The sequence below is a fragment of the Dendrobates tinctorius genome, unplaced genomic scaffold, assembly GCF_039654945.1.
Source record: "Dendrobates tinctorius isolate UK_male_01 unplaced genomic scaffold, ASM3965494v1 ptg000086l, whole genome shotgun sequence".
Lineage (NCBI taxonomy): Eukaryota > Metazoa > Chordata > Amphibia > Anura > Dendrobatidae > Dendrobates > Dendrobates tinctorius.
In genome coordinates this window covers 71,506,535-71,521,545 of record NW_027361754.1, presented here as the reverse complement: position 1 = coordinate 71,521,545, position 15,011 = coordinate 71,506,535, and the positions used below count along the sequence as shown (strand labels likewise).

Here is a 15,011-nt window from a genome sequence, read left to right as displayed (position 1 = left end):
CCTGCTGTCATTTAGTCCAGCCACGCCCCCCTCTACTGATTGTCAGCTATCTGCCTATGCACAGTTTACACAGAAAGCTGCCAATCAGTCGTGTGTGTGGGGTTCTACAGAGCTCAGTATTCAGAGAACTGGTAGATCTGCAGCAGAGAGACCTGTGATTTTATCAAAACTGAAGCAAGCAGCCTAGTAAGTAACATATCGCTGTAATCAGGTTCTCTGTCTCTACTTTATGCTGTTCTCAGATGCAGTAGCAAAAACCTGGTGAAAAATTTTCTTTAATAACTTTTTGTTCACAGTTGGTCTGTCAAGGTTGTAGTTTTGGATATCCACTGATCTGTGGTCTGGTCTGGACTTCATTGATGGGTAATATTATCTTAAAGGTAACCTGTCACCACTTTTTTGGCCTACCAGCTAAAAATGTAAAAGGCCATTTCAGATCATTTTCCTTTGACCTTTGGACTTTTGGAATCAAAAGCAGTTATCTGTCAAAAAGTTGATCTGTCAAATTTTCTGTGATTTTTAGTTGCTGAAATTAAAGGGAACCTGTCACCACTTTTTTGGCCTGCCAGCTAAAAATATCATTTAATTGAGTGTCAGCTATGCATTCCATAACTAGTTCTGAAACCCCCTGACTCCCCATGTATCACCCATAAAAATCTTTTTTATTTGTCCCACGCAGTATGTTAATCTGTTCGATCCGGCACGCTCATTGAAATGTGACCTCACTCGTACGCAGTATGCTTTGCCCCACTGAGAGCAAAGCCGAAAATCAGTAGTGCGCATGCGCCGGCATACGCAGTTCTTTCTTATGTCCCGGAAGTATTTTGCGGCCATGCACACTACTGATTTTCGGCTTTGACCTCAGTTGAGCAAAACATACCACGCACGCACGAGGTCGCATTTCAATGCGCACGCAAAATATCTCTACGCGATCTGCAATATTCACAGCGAAGAATATGTACAACAAGCCGAGGAGGGGTGGAGTGATGGAACAGAGGCAATGCCCATCGGACCGGACCGAACACATTATCATACAGCGCGGGACAAATAAAAAAGATTTTTATGGGTGATACATGGGGAGCCAGGGGGTTTCAGAACTAGTTGTGGAATGCATAGCTGACACTCAATTAAATGATATTTTTAGCTGGCAGGCCAAAAAAGAGGTGACAGGTTCCCTTTAATTACAGCAACTAAAAATGACAGAAAATTTGACAGATCAACTTTTCGACAGATAACTGCCTTTGATCCCAAAAGACCAAAGGTCAAAGGAAAATGATCTGAAATGGCCTTTTACAACATCCAGAATTGTTTGAATAAACTTAAATGGGTTTTCCCACAATGGACATTTATCTCCAAAACGCAAAAGATGGGTAAAAGACGTATGATCGCTGGAGGCCACATTACTGGGACCTCAGATAAGGTGTGGCGCCCCATAGACCAACCCTCCATTCGAGATCCTCCTCATTGCTGTCTCTGGTGGTCCCATAGGCCTTTGATAGAGCAGAACCCCCATGTCCAATCATGGCTTCTCACTGCACTCGTCTCCTAAAAAGAAGCAGTTCTTGTGATCTGTAGGAGTCCCAATAGTGAGGCCTCTATCCAATGATATATGACTGATCCTCACTGTATTATTTGCTTTTTAGCTGTAATGGCTGATCCCCGCACACACTAGATTAATGTAGGTCTAACCCGCTATATTCCGGATTGTCTAGTGCACAGCTATCGAGAGGGTCGTCCGTATACTCGGCAATGGCGCCATCAGCTGGTGAGGAAAACCCCCGATGTCCATATATTATTTTAATAATGTCGTCATACACCAACAAAAATCTAATGTTCTCAAGAGCCTCCAGTCAGTCTGCTGCTAGGGTGAAGAAAGGGCGGGCATGTCGGATTTCAGTATGCTTGATCCTATTGTTCAGCCGGAAGGTGAACTTGTCTCTCTCTGAAATAAACATGCATGCTCAGTTGTGCGGTGTACTCATATTTATGAGTTTGGGCCAGATTGCTACAGGTAATGTCTTAGTTGACAGCTGTCGTGTGTACATTGCCAAATGCACAGGGTTATCCCCAAAATTGTAAGTTATCCCCTTTCTATAGGATAGGACATAACTACTGATCACTAGTGGTCTGGTCATTGGGACCCCGAGTGATCCTGAGAACATGACTCTAGATTGCGGGAACTGAGCTCTTCGCCCTCTATCCTGAATAAATCAGACTTCTGCATACTCAACCTTCACTTCATTCATTGTCTACAGGATTGCTGACTATAGCACTCCACTACTTCCAGCAGTCCCATAGACAATGAATGGAGTGGAGGTCAAGCATGCGTAACTCCCCTCTCTATTCAAGACAGGGCTCTCTAGAAAAGCCCGGTTTTCAAGATCTCTCTGGTCTTGCAATAATAGGGGATAATTTAAGATTTTAGGAATGCCTTTTTAAGTTGACCATACTGTATATGTAAGATGTCTACCAGCTAATTTTGACAGAACCAGTTGACCACCTAAAGTATATGCGAGCCTCCCGACTCTACCCTGACAGACAATATTGGGGTAGATATTGGTCAGCCATGTTGGACGTCAACAGCCTGATACTGTTTTTCTCCTTTTTTAATGCTAAACCCACTGATATCGGCGGATTTGTCCAATGGTCAAATATGTATGGGGCACTTGCCGACTGAGGGAGAGATGTTGATTGGGTACATCCAATTTCGGACTGCTGATCGCATTGTTCTCTCTGAGATAAGCCACCGGTCGACTTGCCAGTCATGGGCTTTCTCACAGAGAACAGAGGAGAATAGTCGAAGCTTCGTTCAGCCGACAGCCATGTAATGTATATTGCCAGCCTTTGGCTGAACAAGAATGTGTATGTTGGGATCGAGAGAGATCACTGCAGCTGCTAACATAAGTACGAGAGTGTATGATTGACCTTAGTCTGTAACCCGACTGCTTTTCACTGCAAAAGATGAGTCCCGAGCACCACTCTACCGTCTGTACACACTTGATGTAATCCAAAAGATTGTAGCAATACAGAGAGATCCAGGCCACCATAAGATGTTCTCCTTTTCACAACGTTTCAGCCACGCAAGGCCTTTATCAAGCATACCTTTCCTTTTCTATGGCTTGATAAAGGTCCTGTACTGCCGAAAAGTTGTCATTTTTCTGCACTAATAAAGTTACCTAAAGGAGGATGTCTGATGACCTGGTTCTTGGATTTGTCTTCTTTCCACTGAAGCTCTACTTGTTCAGATTGGCTCCTTTGTGTAAGCACAAGCCCACCACAAACTCAGCAGGGCTTGAGTTCAGGGATTGCTGAAACCCCCTTTAATATCAGATGCATATATTGCTATTCTGGAAAGCGACTTCTGCATTAGTGGACAGAAAGATTTCCTTACACATCGACGACTGTGCGTGAGAATTTTGTGAAGCCCGCAAGAGGAGAAGGTGAATAAATATCCTGTAGGAAGGTGGGGGGGGCATGTCTGTGTTTATATTAGTGGGGAAACGGTGCCCCTCCTAGTTCAGCTATTCCTTTGGTGGAGGGCACATGAGGACGCCGTCTGCCATTTTACAAGACTTAATGGTTATATATTGAAAATCCCACAAGAATTGTTGGCCACTTTCCCAGTCACTACTTAAAGGAGCGCATTATGCATTCACACAATGTTGTCGTTTTTTTTTGTTTTTTTTTTAATCTATGTATTTTACTCCGATAAATTCTTCACTTATAGATTTTCCCAAACAAATGCTATGAGCAGCCCGACTTCATAATAACTGGGATCCAGCATTAAAGGCCAGAGCAAAGATACTGTAGGCGGGATGGGAGTGTAATTCGAAGGGAAGGAGAAGGGTTAATAGAAAAGCATGTCATAAAACCAGATTCTCAGCGATATTTGTGCTGCAGACCATTGTACACCATGTGCAGCACAAAAGTAGCAAGATGTCCCTCCTTGTCGCAATGAGCGGTCATCCAAAAGAGACCTAATGATTCTATGTTGTGACAACATCAAGTAACAGTAGTGTCTGAAAGTTTGTGAACCCTTCAGAATTTTATTTTCATATTTGTGCCTTAATTTGGCCTAAAATAACATTTTCAATCAGATGTGAGTGGTCGACCTGTTTTATTCAACAGGGATCTCTTAAAGTCTGATCTTCATAACACATGTTCACATGTTTTTGGAGGTGTCTCGTGGCACGAACAAAAAAGGGATTTCTGAGGAGCTCGGAAGAAAAGTTGGGCAAAAGTAAGGGAACTTCTAGGATTAATAGATAATTTAAAGACTGGTGTGTTTAATCTATGGGTTAACAGTTCGGTGTGAGTGGTCAACCTGTTTTAGTTAACCGAGGTGTATCAAAGTCTGATCTTCATAGCAAATGGTTTGGAAGTGTATCATGGCACGAGCAAAAAGAGATTTTCTGAGGATCTCAGAAGAAGAGACGTTTATGATCATCTGATCCAACTGAAATTGACGACTTTGTCTCATGATGTAATGTGTATGGGGGCCTAAATGATTGGTTGGATCATAGATTAGAGCAGAACAACCCCCAGAGAACCTCTTAGGAGATTGTTGGTTGCTCGGGGGACCTGTTTTCTTGGTGATACCTAATGTAGACAGGTAGGCCAGTTTCACACGTCCAGATAATTCTGGTACCCGAAAAACCGGTACCGGAGCTATCTGTGTCCGTGTGGACACATGGTACCTCCGTGTGGCAACCGTGTGCAGCACGTGAGCCGCATCAGGACCACACAGACGGCGCCGGGAAGAAGCGCTACAGTAAGCGGACCCCTCTATTCTTGAGAACCAACCTTGATGAAGCTGACAGCTGTAAGTTTCGTCTGGTTGGCTCATAAAATGAGGGGGACCCCACGTCGGGTTTTCATTCATTCTTCTCTCCTGCCGGAAGAGCAGGAGAGAAGAATCACAGCCGCGGTCAGCACCAGCCGCCGGGAACAGCACTTACAGTAGCAGATTCTTCTCCGGCGGCCGTCCGTGAGCACGGAGGACAATGTGAACTTTTCTCCATGTGCACGTGTTGCAGGCCGTGTGTCCATGTCAAAACGGACATGTCAGCGTATTTTGCACCCGGATACACGGTCCGTGAAAACACGCTGACATCTGCATAGCCCCATTCATTTGAATGTGTCTACGTGTGTCAGTGTCTCCGGTACGTGAGGAAACTGTCACCACACGTACCGGAGACACTGACGTGTGAAAGAGGCCTTAGAGGGACCGCTGTAGACCATGTACTTGACACCTATCCAAAGTGTATGGTGCTCTCGTCCAACTACAGTGAAGTCAGCCATCTATAGTAGTTTAGTATATTTTTGAGAATATTAATATTGGACACGACTATGACTAGCTTTGCGTACCATTTAGATGTGTTGATATCAAGAACAGTCATTCCCAATTATCGACCCGTGTAAACAGGTTGGGAAAATGATAGTTCAACGGGAGTTATGATTTTTTTAAATGGTTGTTATCGGCAGCACATTGTTCCATGTAGACGTGCTGCCGAGAACACGATGTTCTATGCACATTAAGAGTCGTTCTGTGTGCGTACAACATTCTTCGCCCGTGTAAACAGGCAATTAAATGACCTTCGATCTACACGTAACCGATCATCGGTCATAGATGGCCTTGGTCGGCTATTCTAAATGAGTGATCACTCACACTTTATGCCTTTTGTAACCAGCTCTGGATTGTTTTCATTTTTCTGAACCAGAAAACATTTTTTTCCTGACTTAAATATTTGTAGTTGGGTTTCATTTCAAATTTTGCACCATTTGGCTTTTGCAGGCTCTCGGTTTTCCGACTTTGATGTCGCCTGTGTTCTCAAATCAGATCAGAGTTAAAAACGCTCATGTCAGACTGTCATAGCGAGCTCACTGATGGATGCTCAGTTAACTCATTGTGCAGCCAGAAGTAGACAGTGCTACGCAGAGGCTATAGAAGGCAAATGGTGCAATTTTTTTTTAATGAAACCCAATTGCAAAAATTCATTTTAGCCTGAAATACATGCATTTAAGTAGGAAAAACAATTGTCCCCAAAAGTGTTTCCTGGAGCTGCAGCCATATAACTGCATGCATACCTGACACAGTGCTGTCATGTGCATGTGGCCTTGTCTAGTACTGCACCTCAGTGCTACAGATGGAACAGAATGGCGCTGCCTTCTCATAGCTCACTGGTGGGAGCCCAGTTTGACCTCTACTGTACATTTCATGTCACAACACCTTGTGAATTTTTGGGGGGGGAAACTTGGGAGATATTTAGGAAATCGAAGGAGAGGAAAAATGAAAGATTAAAATGTGCGGTGTGAATGTCGATCTTTCCACACATCACTACTGAACTTTTCCTGTAAGTGAGGAATACTGGAAGGAGCTCGGTGCTCACCGTCCATTGCTGCTCCGCAGACGACCCCTTGTGGATGGGAAACGACTCCACTGGCCGGCGACCATTCCCAGGACCGTGTGCTGTGACGCAGCACGTTCAGCTAATTCCAGGCAGCTCCTGATGATCAGACACGTCACCGCCTGCCCAATTCTTTTCTTTTTCCAATCATCATCTGGCGATTTTACCAATGAACTTTATTTCTGTAAATCATATTTTACTACACTTTTAAAATCATCTCAGTAATTTTAGATTTTTTTTTCTTACTTAAGCGCATACATTTTTTCGACTAAAAAAATATCAATTTTTGTAATTGAGTTTCATGAGGAATTTTGCTTCATTTACCTTTTATAGCCTCCGTGTGGCACTGTCTGTTGCTGGCTTCGGAGTGAGTTAACTGAGAATTTGTCAGTGAGCTGGTTTAGTTTCTTATGGTTATCTTATTATGACTACATCAAAGTTGATCGTGCAGGGAAACAAACAGCCTGTAAAATCCAAACTGCGCCAAATTTTTAATGAAAAATGATTTTTAGACCCAAATACTTGCATTTCAGTAAGAAAACAAGTTGTCCCCAGAGGTGAACAACCCCAGCTCTTTATGTGAGATTCTGCTGATCTTTTTATGGTTTCATTTTTGCCATATGGGCAGTTCAAGAATTAAAGGGCACTTCTGGCTTCTCTCACTTCTGCATCGGGAGGTGGCAGGGCCGATGGCGTCCTGTCTACGTGCACCTCTCCTATTGTAGTGAACAGAGCAGCTGCATAACCCATGCTGACGACCCCACAGATATCTGTAGATGTGAAGTGATTGGCCCTGCTCGCCTCCCGATGCGGATGTGAAGAGAGCCAGAATACCCCTTTAAAAAGTTTGTCCAGTCACAATAGATGCAGCCGTATGACACTCAGCAAGGGAGCTGTGCGTAACTTATACTTGCTGGTCGTCATGCAGTTGCCTCTGCTGCTTTTCCACTTAGTTTGCAGTTGCATCTCCCTTTGCCAGATGTCAGATCAGCCGGGAGAGAATACCCCACTTATACATGACTCAGAGTTTATAGAAAACCCACATTTTCCGAAAATATTGTTTGTGCTTGCACGTGTTTCCTAACGGTCAAGAAACAAAAAATCTTGTTGATACTGGTCCATAATTCTCTGTTTAATCGGTGAAAAAGAAACATGTATTTCCTCTCCACTGGGTAGATAGTAAATATTCAATCCAAATTCTGTGACCCCCTCCTATGCTGCCAGGTGAATGAGTATGGTAGAGGAGTTTATATTACCCGGCAGTCGCACATGTGTACTCCCACTTAATTCAGAGACTACAGGACTGACGAAAACATCCCAGCACCAAAGCAGTGTCCCCTTAAAGGCACCAAAGCAGTGTCCCCTTAAAGGCACCAAAGCAGTGTCCCCCTAAAGGTACCAAAGCAGGGTCCCCCTAAAGGCACCAAGGTGGGGGTCCCCTTAATGGTACTAAAGCGGGGTCCCCTTAAAGGCACCAAAGTGGGGTCCCCCTAAAGCCACCAAAGCAAAGTTCCCCTAAAGGCACCAAAGCCCTGTCTAAAGCCACCAAAGCAGGGTCCCTGTAAATGCACCCAAGCAGGGATCCCCTAAAGGCACCAAAGCAGTATCCCCCTAAAGGCACCAAAGCAGTGTCCCCCCTAAAGGCACTAAAGCAATATCCCCCTAAAGCCAAAACAGTGTCCCCCTAAAGGCACCAAAGCAGTGTCCCCCTAAAGGCACCCAAGCAGTGTCTCCTAAAGGCACCCAAGCAGTGTCCCCTAAAGGCACCCAAGCAGTGTCCCCCTAAAGGCACCCAAGCAGTGTCCCCCTAAAGGCACCCAAGCAGTGTCCCCCTAAAATCACTGAAGCAGGATCCCCCTAAAGGCACCAAAGCAGTGTCCCCCTAAAGGCACCAAAGCAGTGTACCCCTAAAGGCACCAAAGCAATGTCCCCCTAAAGGCACTAAAGCAGTGTCCCCCTAAAGGCACCAAAGCAATGTCCCCCTAAAGGCACTAAAGCAGTGTCCCCCTAAAGGCACCAAAGCAATGTCCCCCTAAAGGCACTAAAGCAGTGTCCCCCTAAAGGCACTAAAGCAGTGTCCCCCTAAAGGCACCAAAGCAATGTCCCCCTAAAGGCACTAAAGCAGGATCCCCCTAAAGGCACCAAAGCAATGTCCCCCTAAAGGCACTAAAGCAGGATCCCCCTAAAGGCACCAAAGCAATGACCCCCTAAAGGCACCAAAGCAGTGTCCCCTAAAGGCACCAAAGCAATTTCCCCCTAAAAGTTTTGCCTCAAGGTAAAAATATCTATAGCATTCAGCATATGACCACTTGGAGGTGCAGAGGACTGTGTTCTTCTGCACAGTAGCACAACTCTCTGCGGTCTCGTGACACAAATAACATGTCAACGCGCAACATTGTATACAGAGATTGCACAGGAACATAGAGGATACCATTTTATTCCTATGTTATTAAAAACTAATGTATTATTTAAAAAGAAATAAAATATATAAAATAAATATAAAAAATTAATCTAAGGTATATAAAATATAAATGAGAATGTAACTTCTAGGCAGATCTTGTGTGTCATGTGCTATCATTGATAAATAGTACATAGGAGACAGGAGAGTCATAGATATAACATAGCATCATATCATTCCTATAGACATGTAATGAAAGCCATCACCTCTTTCCATTGGTGGTATAAGTGTATTTTTTGCAGTCGGCATTAGAAAAAAAATCAATCCATTGGACCCTTTTACTTTATTCCATCGGTGGGGTTCAGGTTTTGGGTATATTTTTGGTTGGTTTCAGAATGGAGGTCATGCTAGAAGTCCCCCGACATACAAGCGTCTCTGAGATGTGATCTTTTACTCCTGTAGTAATATCTGAGACCACGGAAAAGTGCCGTTGAGACATTACCGAGTTAACTCTTAAGTCTATCACTTACCTAGAATTAACACTTATTTTCTACATGTGATGGTGGTAAATTACATATATTATTATTCTCCTTGGCCTCTTGGGTAGGATTCAGCAGTACCCCTCATTTGTAGTCCATGTTGATCTAAAAGCGGCGTCACACATTTGCTGCAGATCTGTGGTTTCCAAGCTGCAAATGTTTCCTCCTACGACATCTCCAGTGGTCCTTTATTAGTGACCTTAGATCATCGGGGTACATCGTCATGTCTGCGCAATCATTGCTTTGTGACATGACCCATGGAAAGATGGGCAGGTTGTGCTCACACACGGTTTCCAACTGGGCTGTGACCTGTAAGTGATGCCTAGCTGGCATCAAGAAGGTCTACTGTGCACCAGGAGAAAAAAATCCCACCACCACCAATAGCCTAAATCAATGACACAAGGCATAGATGCATTGGTTCAAGCTATTTACACCAAATTATGACCCCCAACATCGTGGTATAGGAGAAATTTGGATAATTGATGACTAATCCCAATTATTTAGTTACATGATAGCCTCAGCGTTGGACATGCTGGGGTTTACATGGAAATTTCCTCTAGTGCTGCTCCACAGTCTAATTCAGGCACAACGGACATTTTCCTCTTGTTTACAAGGTGTTTTTACCCACTGAGCCCACTGAACTCAGATGTTATGGGAGTTTTTTTACATACTTGGACTAGCCCTGTCTATGATCAGTCACTCAGATCACATTTCTTCACTATACAAATGGGTAATGGGTCTCTTTATGCTTCACCCAGCTACATACATAGTAATATTCCCAAAATTAAAAAAATAATAATAATAATAATAGATTAAACAGCAAATGCAATTTTTAATAGGATTTCATTATTTTATGGCTTTTTAATGCCAATTCTAACATTGAACACATCTACCCAATGTGTTAACTGTTTCCTGCCCGAGACACGAACAAAATAATATATATTCAAAATAGGTTCCCAAAAGACATTTATTAGTGCAGCGCACAATTAGAAAATGTTTATAAAATACATTCATCGTCCAAGAGAAATGAAGAAATAAAATCACCTTTTTGAAAACACGTGGACGAATACCATTCAAGTCCTTGACAGAGAAAGCAGAATTGTTCTCCTTTTTTGAAATTTTTTTTAAAGTCTTGAAAAGAATCCAAAAATACGGTATATCAATATTTGAAAAAAATAATCTCTCCGCTTCAAAGATATATATTAATGAAAAAAATAAAAAAATAAGGTCTTTGTTTTCTAATAAATAAAAAGCAAATAAATAAAAATAATAGCGCAATAAAATACCGTAATTAATAGTCTTCTGCTAAAATTGCACCTTGCTCCTTCTCAAGGTCTCGCGCTCTGTAACCCCTTGATTTTTCTGCTCTGCTTTCTTGAATACGTGCCCCTCGCCTGAGCTGTTATGGATCCTGCTTCTTCTGTGCCTTCAGATAGTGGGAGGGATATTAAGCTCTTTCCGAGTCGTCTGTTACTTAAACATTTACTAGCTGGAAAAGAAAAAAAAAAAAAAGAATGTGATGCAATATTGTCCTTTGGTTTCTGGGCATGAACCCAAAAAAGTAAAATGATTTATGTTCTACAAGGTTATTTGCTGATGATTAGAACAGCTTCTTCCTGGTTCCCTTTTAGAAAAAAACAGGGCAAGGGTGATTTAGTAAGAGATAAGTCTAAAAAAGAAAAAAAAAAAAAATTCAGTGACTTTTCTGGTTGGAACCAGTCTGAGTCTGCACCCAATCTCTCCTCGCTGGACTTTTTTTCTTTCTTTTTTATAAAAGAAACAATGAGTATATCTGGCAAAGAGAAAAATACTGGGGCGTAGCTGCAGCATCAATCACCGTGACTTTTATTTTTAGATGGTAAAAATAACACTGCGGGCAGAGACCTAGTGGAAAAAGGAAAAAAAGGACATTGGCAAGAACTCTGGCTTTAATTTTAGAGGGCGGGTTTTTTTTCCTTTTTTTTTTAACATGTCATACAAAACATAAGACTTTTTAAAAGCTGAGATGTAAAGTACAAGAGCGCCCTCATCCGAGCTTGTGCGGAACCACATGGTTTGTCTGATTTACAGGATATAGTCAACGCGCCTGCAAGGTTTTGTGTGTGTGCTTCTGCCTGTAGAGCCCTCAAAATGTCTCCAAACATGAAATAAACCGCAGCAGAGGAAGCCATTTTATGGCAAGAAAGGGGGCGCTTTGTGCGCTACAAATCACTCACTAGAACATGGGTTTGTAAGAGTGTTAATGTGGATATTTTTTTGGTAAATTTGCATTAAATTTGTGGGCACTGACAATTGAAACATTATAGAGCTACTCTAAAGGCTCCATATAAATCAGCCAGCATCTGTCTTCCCTGATTCCGCCATTTACATGCACTCTCGGCTCAATTGAGTGTGCATGTGTTCTAAATGGAGAGAGGGGGGGGTTAACTGTTGCCAGATACCTCACATGACCGCTTATCTCCAGGGAGATGAAAATGTAATTTATCATGCATCTTCCTTCTCTTTCTCAATATCATCTGGAAGAAATTGCAAGGCCCCCTACTCAAAAAATAAATTCTCTATCTTTACTAAAGGGTTTTCTTTCCTTGGGATTGGAGGTCGTCTTTATCTGTGAATGGCTTCTGTTAAAATTTGTGGTTTGTTGTATAAAATCACATAGAATTAAAGGGGTTGTCCACTATATGAAAACAATTACCCCTTCCAGTAATGATGTCCCCCATCCTAGGCACATTCCTAGAATAATGTTCCCTCTCTTGGGCCCCTTCCTGATATAATGTCTTTCATCCTATAGCAATGTATCCCAAGCTGGGCCCCTTCGGGGTGTAATATACTCCATCCTGGACCTTTTTCTGGTATAATGTCCATTATCCTGGGCCGTTTTCTAGTATAATGACCCCCATCCTGGGCCCCTTCCTTGTCGTTTTGCCCTTTTATATAGTTGTAATACATAAGGCTCCCATCCTGGGCCCCTTCCTTGTATAATGACCCCCCATCCTGGTATAATGACCCCCATCCTGGGTCTTTTCCTGGTATAATGACCTCCATCCTGGGCCCCTTCTTTGTATAATGTCCCCCATCCTGGGCCCCTTCCTGCTATAATGTCGGTTCTGCTTCTCTTTTCTTTTTAAAAAACCGGATTACTTACCGGTAATACTCTTTTGTAGAATCCACGACAGCACCCACTGAGAGAGGGGATCCGCCCCCGGAACAGGAAACCTACAGAGAGATAAATGGGGCGGTCCCCCTCGCTCCCTCAGTTTGTGTTACCGAGAACAACAGAGGAACCGCCATACATGTTTTAGTCAATTTATTTGGGCAATTCATCTATCTTACCCCTATGTAGTTTTATGTTTACTAAGTTTAATCACATATCTAACTTAAATCACAATCTCCACCACCAAGGAGACCCATGTGTGAAAAATTCTTACGGGAGGGAAGTGAGCGGGTGCTGTCGTGGACTCTACAAAAGAGTATTACCGGTAAGTAATCCGGTTTTTCCTCTTCGCCACGACAGCACCCACTGAGAGATTTCCAGAGATAATCACTTGGGCGGGCACACCGTGTTAAGGACTGATCTACCAAAAGTTAGATCCTCGGTAGAGGACAAATCTAGTCTATAGTGACTATAAAAGGTAGACGGAGAAGACCAGGTTGCAGCCTTACATATTTGTTCAATTGGGACGTTCGCCCTCTCGGCCCAGGAGGATGATATGGCTCTAGTGGAGTGCGCCTTAATCCCCAGTGGAGGGTCTTCTCCTTTTGTCAGATACGCCATTGTGATCGCATCTCTAATCCATCTGGATATCGTGCCTGATGTAACTGCAGACCCCTTCCTGCTGCCCTGGAATGAGACAAAAAGAGACCTACTCTGCCTCCAGGGACTGGTCCTATCTAGATAGGCTAGCACGGCTCTTTTCACATCTAAGGTGTGATATTTCTCCTCGTCCTGTGTTGACGGGTTCTCATAGAATGAAGGTAGGCATATCTCTTGAGACGTATGAAATTTAGTTGCCCGTTTGGGCAGGTAGGACGGGTCCGTCTTTAAAATGAGACTGTCTCGTGTTGTTAACAGGAACGGTGGGTCTACTGATAGAGCATGAAGATCACTCACTCTCCTGGCCGATACTAAGGCCACCAGCATAGCCGTTTTCAATGAGAGGCACTTCACTGGTGCTGAGCTTATGGGCTCAAATGGTGCCTGAGTGAAGGCATCCAAAACTAGAGTAAGGTTCCACGCTGGTAGCCGAGGCACATGCACCGGTTCTGCTCGTTGACAAGCCGAGATAAACCGAGTCACCCATCTATTTGCTGCCACGTTATAGTTAAACAGGGCTCCTAGGGCTGACACGTGGACCTTAAGAGTGTTTACTGAGAGTCTCAGTTCTCGGCCTTTTTGTAGAAACTCTAGAATGGCCGTAATGGGTACTTCACCAGCTAGTTTTGTTGGGTGGAAGGCCAGGAACATCCTCCACACCTTAGCATATATTTTTGTCGTGGACTCCTTCCTGCTTTGTAGCAGGGTATTGATTAGGTTTTTTGAGAAACCCTTCTGCCTCAGTAGCTCCCTTTCAAATTCCAGGCCGCTAGGTGCAGGGCTTTGGCCTGTGGATGGTAGCAGGGTCCCTGCGAGAGAAGATTCTGGTGCAGCGGCAGGATCCACGGGTCGGTTACCGACATGGCTCTCAGCCATGAAAACCACGGTCTTTTTGGCCAAAACGGGGCTATCAAGATGACCCTCGCCCTCTCCTGTCTTATTTTCCTGACTACTGTTGGTATTAGCACCATTGGAGGGAAGGCATAGGCTAGTTGGAATGCCCAGGGTGCTTGGAGGGCATCTAGAATGTCTGGGTTGTCCGACCTGTAGAGAGAAGCAAACCTTTTTACGCGCCTGTTGGCTCTGGTTGCGAATAGGTCTATCTCCGGTCTGCCCCATTCAGACGCTATCATTTCGAAGACGTCTCTGCTGAGGACCCACTGTCCCTGGAATAGGGCCTGGCGACTGAGATAGTCTGCTCGGGAGTTGTCCACTCCTCTTATATGGAGCGCTGACAAGGAGAGAAGATGGACCTCGGCCATCTCCAGAATCTTTCCCGCGACAGACATCAGTGGCATTGACCGCGTGCCTCCTTGCCGGTTTATATAGGCCACTGCGGTGGTATTGTCTGTCTAGATCTTTACGTGGGCGCCTCTTAACTGCGGGAGAAAGTAGGATATCGCGTAAAAAATCGCTGTTAGCTCCTTTACATTAGAGGAGGCCTCTATTTCATTCTCACGCCACCAGCCTTGTACCATGTGCTCCTGGTAGGTGGGCTCCCCAACCTAAGGGGTTGGCATCCGTGGTGAGTATCTTGGAGGGAGTCACCCACCACTGTACTCCCTTCGATAGATTGGAAGGAATTAACCACCATTTTAGGGATTCAACCACCTCGGGCGATAGGGACATCTTCCCTTCCAGCCGCCCCTGCAGTCTGTCTCCTGCAGAATAGCCCACTGTAGTTCTCTGGAGTGGAACTGAGCCCATTGCACCGCTGTAATGCACGATATCAGAGACCCCAGCAAGGACATGCCCTGTCTCAATGATATTACGGGTCCTCCTGTAGCATTCTGTACTTTATCGATTATGGCCATTACTTTGGCGTTTGGCAGAAAGCACTCCTCAGTTACGGA

The 15,011-nt window shown here is 44.0% G+C and overlaps 2 protein-coding genes across 8 annotated transcripts in view; one reads left to right on the top strand and one right to left on the bottom strand.

The window, feature by feature from the left end:
* The window catches only part of LOC141098005 (putative oxidoreductase YteT), a 210,622-nt gene that overhangs the window by 19,812 nt on the left and 175,799 nt on the right, over window positions 1-15,011 (top strand). The window lies entirely within an intron of this gene.
* The window catches only part of LOC141098006 (uncharacterized), a 165,677-nt gene continuing 160,959 nt past the window's right edge, over window positions 10,294-15,011 (bottom strand). For all 4 annotated transcript variants that reach the window (XR_012234108.1, XR_012234109.1, XR_012234110.1 and 1 more), the window contains one exon: window positions 10,294-10,833. Coding sequence is in view for 1 of the 4 variants with exons in the window: in XM_073585595.1 (XP_073441696.1) it covers window positions 10,819-10,833 (15 nt within the window). In the remaining 3 variants the exon portion in view is untranslated. The remainder of the gene's footprint in view (window positions 10,834-15,011) is intronic.